This window comes from Punica granatum, chromosome 2 (assembly GCF_007655135.1).
Source record: "Punica granatum isolate Tunisia-2019 chromosome 2, ASM765513v2, whole genome shotgun sequence".
Classification (NCBI taxonomy): Eukaryota; Viridiplantae; Streptophyta; class Magnoliopsida; order Myrtales; family Lythraceae; genus Punica; species Punica granatum.
The window spans coordinates 37,741,421-37,749,755 of record NC_045128.1 but is presented as its reverse complement, the minus strand read 5'-3'; the positions used below and the strand labels follow the sequence as shown (position 1 = coordinate 37,749,755).

Sequence of the window (8,335 nt, the reverse complement as noted above, 5' to 3'; positions counted from 1 at the left end):
ATACCAGATATTCTGAAAAAAAAAAAAATTATTTTCTTTTCCCAAGTTTTACTAGAATAATTAATCAGAAGAAATTTGTATTCAAAATGCAAGATGTGGATAGGTACTTGCGTTTTTTTTTTTTTTAAAACCAGCCTAGGCTTTCTTTTCTTTTTTCACTTCTAAAGTATTGTTATTGTTGTTTGTGGGTGGGGAAAGGAGAGTTGCTTCATCTACGTAACTTGCCAGTTTGAATGCTGCTGGGGTTAGGAGTGTAAATGGTTCGGGTTGGCTCGGGTTTTGCAATTTCGAATCATGTTGGCCTGAGGAAAATTCCCGTCCAAAAGAGCCAAATGCACCCTGGAATTGCCCAACACCAAAATCCATATGCATATGGATTTCATCGATCCAGATGATCTACGCCGTACCTCTTTTATAACATGCATAATAGATCTGGCCTACACCTTAAACTTTCTCTACCTTATGGATTATGGGATTCGGGCCTTATGTTGCACCTTTTAGCATGGCTAGACCTTCATACATTCGTCACGGTTTATCAATAACAAATGAATACAAGTTATCTCAATCCTCGAGTCAAAAGAATAACAGTAAACTAGACATGGATTTAACAATAAGTAAACCACGTGTAGAAAAAGGAACCAAGTTGGAATAACACATCGACCAACAATTAGACAACCTCCATTAGGGGTCGACATAAAATTTGAATGGGGCGAATAACAATAATAATATTATAAAAATTTAAAGAATAACAGGTAAATTTTCTGAAAATTTATGGAGAGCGACTGCCGCCTCAGTCTTCCCTCTCGGCCGATTCCTGACCTTCATGAAATTTTCACAAGAGGCTACCTTTGCTTAAATATTCAAAAGTACATGCAGTTCTCGGGAAAAGAAATAAAATGCGGGACATATTTGAAGCAAACGTAAAGTATGTGCACTTTTCTGGAAATTAACTTTTCCTTTTTTTCATATTATTTGGGTTCCTCTCTCTCCTCCTCCTCTCTCTCTGCTCGGCGATAGGATTGGGTTTCCTGTCGCGGCCGGCTATCCTCCTCCGTCCCCTCCCTCTCTCTCTCTCTCTCTAAAACCCTCGTCCCTCTCTCTCTCTCTCTACACTCTTCATCGCCATGAAAATTATCCAATTCTGCTAAGCAGCTGCCTATCCCACAGAAACTGTCACCGGAATGGCACACGCCGTCTTCCAAACGGCCCAAATCATGCCCATAAACACCCAGACTAAAATCCCCATTTCCCTCTCGCCCCTGCCGCCCCCGTCCCTCAGACCGCAGCTGCCGCCCCCCGGGAAGCTGCACCGGAGGGGCTATGCGGCGGCTGTGAGGTGCTCGGCCTCCCCGTCCGCCCCTGTCCCTCTCGTGGATGACGGCGGGGGCGGCGGAGGGGGAGAGGATTGCGTGAGGATGCTGGAGAGGTGCTTCCAGGCTCCCTGCAGTTCCTCCGGCTCGGGGGAGGTGGGACCGGTCATGAAGGGGCAGTACGGTGCATTTGGCGCGGTCACTCTGGAGAAGTCCAAGCTCGATATGTCGCAGAAGCAAACCAAGTCCAGTCCCGAGGTTAGTGGTTGAAGTTGCATATGTTGATGAATTTGAAAATTCCTGATTCTCTGATCATCTCTTTCCTCTAGGAAAAGAGAAAAATTGAAACTTGAAAGTAGTTATGGAAACTTCTGTTTATCGCAAGAACTTCATTTTCAATGAGTTGAGTGCAGAGGAAAGAGTTGAAGAAGTAAGATTGAAGCTCCCATGTAGCCTCTTCTTTTTGCGATGAATGAATTGGTGGATTTTCTTCGGTTGCTTTGAAGTCATTCATGATTCTCTGATCATCTCTTTCCTCTAGGAAAAGAGAAAAATTGAAACTTGAAAGTAGTTATGGAAACTTCTGTTTATCGCAAGAACTTCATTTTCAATGAGTTGAGTGCAGAGGAAAGAGTTGAAGAAGTAAGATTGAAGCTCCCATGTAGCCTCTTCTTTTTGCGATGAATGAATTGGTGGATTTTCTTCGGTTGCTTTGAAGTCATTCATGATTCTAGTTAGGAGTAGGCAGTTAATTTCTTCTTGTACAGCTTGCGACTGGGGGAGGTGGTGGTGATATCGGAAAGAAGATCAGTCATGGTGGAGGTGATGGAGGAGATGATGATGGCGACGATGATGATTATTTCGACGACTTCGATGATGGCGATGAAGGAGATGAGGGTGGACTATTTAGGAGGAGGATGTTCCTCGAAGAGGTATGAAGACAGTTAGGAGTGGTTATTCCTAGACTGGAAGATCCAATGTTCTTGCAGTTAGTAGCAGCAGTATCGATTCATCTATCTTGTGAATTTTCCAGCTTTTCGACCGGAAGTTTGTAGATGCCGTGCTGAATGAATGGCAAAGGACTATGATGGATTTGCCTGCTGGGTTTCGACAAGCCTGTGAACTGGTTGGGTATTTCTGTCTTCTGTTTTTGTCATTTTCTTCCTTTTAGGTCAATTCCATTTCCTCAAGTGGGAAGAGTTATGTTTGTCTTATAGGGCTTGGTTAGCTCTGCTCAAATGGTAAAATTTTTAGCAATCAATGCAAGACCAACGACTGCAAGGTTTATTTCCCGATCACTTCCTGAAGCAATGTCTAGGGCGTTCATTGGCAGGTAAATGCTGAACAGGCATCCGCAATTCCATTATAATTCTGTCCATATTCAGTGACTGCTTGATTACAAGTTTGGACCATTCAATATAAAAAAGCTCGGTACAAGTCTTGAGGCCATATGTCTTATTGCATTGCAGGATGATAGCAGATCCTGCCTTCATGTATCGGCTTCTTCTAGAGCAAGCTGCGACTATTGGTTTTTCTGTATCGTGGGAGTTGAAAAATCGCAAGGAAAGGTGAATGCTGACTGTTTATAGTACTTAGAGATTACTTGATTTTTATTTTTTTTTTCCGTATGTTGAGTTAAATGACTCATATGGTGTTCCATTCTCTTCCACTACAGGATAAAGAAAGAGTGGGATCTTGCACTTATCAATGTGCTCACTGCATCTGCTTGCAATGCCATAGTTGTTTGGTCGCTTGCTCCTTGTCGTTCATACGGCGATACCTTCCGGTTCGATTTGCAAAATACTTTGCAGAAACTACCGAACAATATATTCGAAAAGAGCTACCCACTCAGAGAGTTTGATCTGCAAAAGAGGATCCAGTCATTATGTTACAAGGCTGCAGAGCTTTGCATGGTTGGATTAACTGCTGGAGCTGTGCAGGGTTCTCTGTCTAATTTCCTGGCCGGTAAAAAGAACGACAGGTTTGGGACTTTCTGAATATATTGACGTAATACATCCTATAAATATATGTATGACTTGCCATAGTTTTCAATCGTTTTTCGATATCCTCTCAGGTTATCTGTGACACTACCAAGTACAAGTACAAATGCACTTGGATATGGTGCTTTTCTTGGAATATATGCAAACTTGAGCTATCAGCTGTTATGTGGATCCGATCGTCTCATGACAAACCACTTTGATGTCATTGGAGTGGCACTCTTTTTTGGCACAGCTCTGAGGTCCGTTACTTATTAAAACACCGAGTCAGACTGAACTTTTCATGATGAGGGAAAATTAGTTTAAGACTTCCATTCTATATTTCAGTCTCCGAGGCTGTCTGTCATTTAACATTTGGTCATAATATTATTGCAGGGTCATGAATGTTAATATGGGAGAAAAGCTAAGGCGGGCTTGGCTTGGAATTGAGGCTGACCCACTCGTCCATTCTGACGACATCCTAAAGGCCTACAACAGACCAGAATCTGAGATTGGTACTAAGTCCTCAGCTTCCAAATGGTTTATATCAAAGAATCCCATTGTTTCAGGGCTTGGGCTGCTTGGGATCAAACAGGGAAATCCCGACACAGAAGCACCGACCCCAAAGGCAAAGAGGAAGAGGATAGTTCGGAAGAAAGCAACAGCAAGCTCAGTTTGATTTTGTTGTACCCTGCATTTTGCCCCCGACAGTTTCTCCAATTTTGCTCTCTACTCAACTATTTTTGCCTGCTTAACTCAAAGGTTACGGTCCCCTGTATTCTGAGGGAGGGATTGGGACTTTTGCTTGAACACCTGCTGATAAAGAAGACTTCGCATCTTAAGAATTTGATTCGTGTAGCTGGAAAGTGTAGTTTGTTGGGTAGATGATTCTTTTGTCTATTCGTGGTTGACTTGGGATATTACCGCTCCGTGCTCTGAGCTCGTATGTTCACATGGCATGGTTCAGTACTCACTGATGATGAATAAGAGGTCCGGTATTCTGTTACCATTGTTTGCGTCTCATTCAAGCTCCATTAGACACCATGCACTGAACTTTGGTGTCCTTGTGCACAATTTTAATGATGAGATTAAAATCAACTCTAGTCCATTCAATCTGAATTTTCAAGCAAAAATTTCAATTTCTAGCACTTGACTGGTCAAGTGATTGTTTCTAATGACCAAACCATCAATTCCAAGAAAAGACAGATTGGTGGCAAAGGCACCAACCAACATTACTTCAACATGACACATTCTGCAAATAAAGAGCAATGCTATTTGTGCTGACCAAATCCGCCGAATATTAGTGCTACAATGCACGGTGGCATGGCTGTAATTTTCTAACAAATGATGGGCAATCCATATTGATCAGGGATTCGGCATCCTGCGAAACAGAGGAAAAGTATTTTCCCATAAATAAAATGAAGAGAAAATAGAATGACATGGTGATGCCAAATGGTAACGGCACAATAGCATCCAGCGACCTTGCAATTCTTTTTCTTGGAAAGGAACCTGATAATACAGTATACCACGATGAAAACCAAACTTTGAGGACGAGAAATAAAAGAACTCCAATTTCATTAAGCACTTACATTAAGTCCCCTTCCTTCCATATCTAATGAGAACAATCTTTTCTCCAAACCACGGCGTTTATCAGATCACGAAGTGAAATTGAAAATCCACAATTTAATTGGAAAACTATCACAGCTTTTCCAGTACAACAGCCGGCGGAAATTGAAAACTCAGGTCAAAGGTCAACACGCAGAAGGAGTACCTGCTCCATGGCGAAAGTGAGTCAGCCCTGATTCATTTCAACCTCCTAATCAGCGAGATCCGTAAAGACCGAGATATGGCTTCTCTCTCTCTTCAACCCTCTTTTTTGCAGCCTCCCTTGCCTTCAGGGCCGCCGCCTCTTCTTTAGATATGGCCTTCGGCTTCCCATCTTGTCTCTTCCTTTTGACAGCTAGAGAAGAAGGGGCAGCGCCTTTGGATGATCTCATGGGATTCAATGAGCTAGAAACAACAGGCCCAGGCGGAGGACCCTTCTGCAACTTAGAGTTATCATCTTTCTCTGTAGCTTTACTTTCCTTTGATACTGAGGCTGGCTTTCCAACAATGGGTGCCTTAATTTTACTGTCAGCTGAAGCTGGGATTGAAGCATAAGCCTCTTCCTGTGTCACCCACTTTCCTGTTAAATCAAAGCAGAGACCGAGCATGAGATAATCTGCCTAAACGAATTTCCAGAGAGGGGAATAAAAAGAGAGCATATCAGTCCTGCTCACACCTATGGCTTCAGAATAGTAGAAGCCTGATTTTGGATCATAGTAAAGCCCAGTGCCCTGATTGTAGTAATAGCCAGAAGTGCTATCAAATTTCCATCCTGTCAAAAGTTAGAGGAGTACTTGATTAGAGCTTAACAGATGGCTACACGTCTTCTAATAAAAAATTCGCTGTCCAAAACCATGGCATCAAGTAAAGCTCTCAAACAACCATTGATTATGCAACCTGAATATATGAAGAAGGAAAAACTCCACCGAAGTAGTGTTTCTATGCTATATCAATATGAGAAGTATCATGTCTTCAGGACTTACTCTCTTCGCCATCTACTCCAACCTCTAATGCTTGTACATTGGTATCTCTCGTTTCCTGGAAAGTTGCTACGTCCTTCTGGTAGCTTCGTTTAGCTTTCTGGCAAAGAAATCAAATGAATGAAAAGAATATAATCTAAGATTAGGAATATGGCGAAAAGTGTTTTATGTGCTAAATAACTCCATACAAGCTAAGTTGCTTCTCCACAATTTGAGCCATGAACTGGCAGCACATTCAACCTGAACTTTTAAGCTACACCACTCTATTGAACTTAGCTAACATCCCAATGGCCCTTAGTAAACTCAACTAGAGTCCATGCATGAAACAAGTGTAATTGGGATAAACATGCCCCATGACCATAAACAGATACCTACATACAAAATCTATAGGTACACTCACTTCATTATGTTAGTACAATGTGGATACAATGGTCTAATGCAATCGGAAGAGAAATGGAACCAACCTCTAGTTACAAGAGTCAATCTATGGCACTGGTAGTGATGGTAGTGCTATTGGAACTCTAACATAAAGGAGTTCAAATGTTTTCTCTGATCGTCCGATCTATGGTAAGAATATGTCTACAAATTATGGAGAAGAACCCAATCTCTCCACAATCTACCGCTCCTCATAAAAGAGAGCTCTAAAGGTAAATATTATAGAAAGACGAGAAGGGCTGGAAAGTGTGAACTTAAGTTGTCAATAAAAGAAGTCTTACCAACTGATACTTACAGCTTCAATTTGCTGGATGGCACGAGCCGCTTCTTGCTGTTGTTTCTCTTTTGCAGCCTTATCTTTTCTCATATCATCGAGCTTCTTAGCGACATTATCCTTGTGCCGCTGACCAAGTTCATGGTTTCTGATGGAGGCCGGATTGTTTGATATGAAGATCTTGCAGAAGTCGCACCATTTATTGCCTTGACTCACCCAATACTGTACGATCGAAACATACACCAATCAATCAATTAACGAGCAAGACATTGATAAGCAATTAATCTGCATATAAGCTGAAATTTCCAGAATTGACGGCTGCAACAATACTGAACCGTCCGACAGATTCTCGATGCTGAAAGAGAAACCATTCAATTCAACATAAGCTTTACCCAGATGTTCAGTAAGCATAAAATTCCTACACAGGTGAAATTCATTATCTCACTGAGATCAAACACAATGAATCTGAATATTTTTCGTATCCGTTCTTCAATCAAAACCTTACTCCAGCTTCATCACATCACGCCCGCAAAGATAACCCAATTGAAAAAAAAAAATTCATTTCGCAAATCGTTTGGGATCAGTTCTTATGCGAACTGATTAGAATTCAATTCATTTCAGTTTGGTTCAATCAAGACTTTGAGTTGCGATCTTTTGAAAGGAAAAGAGAGTCAGGGTAGGGACGAAGATTTACCTCAGTCATGACTGCAGTTTCTTACAATCTTCGAATTCGAAGAAGAAGAAGAGGGAAAATTTGCTAACGAAATGGTTCAATTCTCTCACTTGAAGTAGGGATTTCAGTGATTTGATTTAGAAGAGGGACAATTTAACCCTAATTGCACGCTCCTCCGCCAGGTTCGACCTCGTGCCACCTCCTCACTGACTCACTGATCTGCGGCGATCGTGGGGCCTCCTTGCCGACGACGTCCTCCCAGCCCTGACGATTGCAGCTCGCAGATGTCTACCGTCCTCCACCGCTCTTTATTTTATTTTAGAATAATTATCACGAAGTTGAACCGTTTTTCCGAATATAGCATTAACTCTTAAATTTCATAAATATAACAGGACATTATCCCGTCAAACCAAAAATATTATCCATTAATAATTTCATCACTGTTCATAATGTGACAATAAACGATAGTCTAATGATTTTTAACCTCCAATAAAATAACAAGTGACCCTTTTCACTTAGGCGGTGTTTCAAAAAAATCTATATTTTTTCTTTTTTGAAATTTTGATCCAAAACTTTTTTAGAAAAACCGAGAAAGGGGGAAGGGATGCAAGGAAGGAATGGGCAGGGGCCCGACTTGACTGAGGGCCCGACTCGACTGAGGGCTCCCCATTGGCCCACGACCCCCCAGGCAAGGTGACCTGAGTCCGGCCACCTCGCCGGATGGTTCGAGGGCCAATGGGGGAGCCCCCAGCCGGGTCGGGACCCCCTCCCCTCTTCCCCTGTTTTTCTATCAGAAAATCAGGGGAAGACGGGAGGGGGCCCTAACCCGTCTAGGGGCTTCCCCTCACCTCTTCCCCCATTTTTCATTTTTTTTAGAAAAACAGGGAACAGGAGAGGGGGCCCTGATCAGGCCTGGGCCTCCCCCGTCGGCCCTTGATCCCTCCGGCGAGGTGGCCGAACTTAGGCCACCTTGCCTAGGGGCTCGAGGGTCGGCATGGAGCCCATAGTCGGGGTCAGGAGCTTACCCACACCTCCAAGAAAGTTTTGGGCCAAAATTTCAAAAAAGAAAAAGTATGGATTTT

The 8,335-nt window shown here is 42.5% G+C and overlaps 2 protein-coding genes across 2 annotated transcripts; one reads left to right on the top strand and one right to left on the bottom strand.

The window, feature by feature from the left end:
• The first annotated feature begins 990 nt into the window (after positions 1 to 990).
• LOC116195615 (protein RETICULATA-RELATED 1, chloroplastic-like) lies at positions 991 to 4,295 on the top strand. Its single transcript, XM_031524902.1, has 8 exons — positions 991 to 1,568; positions 2,078 to 2,242; positions 2,344 to 2,436; positions 2,528 to 2,643; positions 2,780 to 2,878; positions 2,986 to 3,291; positions 3,385 to 3,549; positions 3,683 to 4,295. The coding sequence occupies exons 1-8, from the start codon at positions 1,182 to 1,184 to the stop codon at positions 3,963 to 3,965; spliced, it is 1,614 nt and encodes a 537-aa protein (XP_031380762.1). The 5' UTR covers positions 991 to 1,181; the 3' UTR covers positions 3,966 to 4,295.
• Positions 4,296 to 4,369: 74 nt separating this feature from the next.
• LOC116195616 (zinc finger protein ZOP1) lies at positions 4,370 to 7,600 on the bottom strand. The gene is made up of 6 exons (XM_031524903.1): positions 7,275 to 7,600; positions 6,602 to 6,802; positions 5,875 to 5,971; positions 5,568 to 5,663; positions 5,058 to 5,471; positions 4,370 to 4,667 (listed from the first exon to the last, which is right to left on the bottom strand). Exons 1-5 carry the CDS (start codon positions 7,281 to 7,283, stop codon positions 5,107 to 5,109), a joined length of 768 nt encoding a protein of 255 aa, XP_031380763.1. The 5' UTR covers positions 7,284 to 7,600; the 3' UTR covers positions 4,370 to 4,667; positions 5,058 to 5,106.
• Positions 7,601 to 8,335: the final 735 nt, after the last annotated feature.

Excerpts from the sequence above, each read along its gene's own strand:
- LOC116195616 (XM_031524903.1), bottom strand. Across the intron at positions 5,972-6,601 it reads CCATCCAGCAAATTGAAGCT|AAAGCTAAACGAAGCTACCA; the intron begins GTAAGTATCAGT and ends TTTCTTTGCCAG. Across the intron at positions 5,472-5,567 it reads CTACTATTCTGAAGCCATAG|GAAAGTGGGTGACACAGGAA; the intron begins GTGTGAGCAGGA and ends TTGATTTAACAG.
- LOC116195615 (XM_031524902.1), top strand. The coding sequence starts at position 1,182 with ATGGCACACGCCGTCTTCCAAACGGCCCAAATCATGCCCATAAACACC. Across the intron at positions 2,437-2,527 it reads TTCGACAAGCCTGTGAACTG|GGCTTGGTTAGCTCTGCTCA; the intron begins GTTGGGTATTTC and ends TTTGTCTTATAG. Across the intron at positions 2,879-2,985 it reads TTGAAAAATCGCAAGGAAAG|GATAAAGAAAGAGTGGGATC; the intron begins GTGAATGCTGAC and ends CTTCCACTACAG.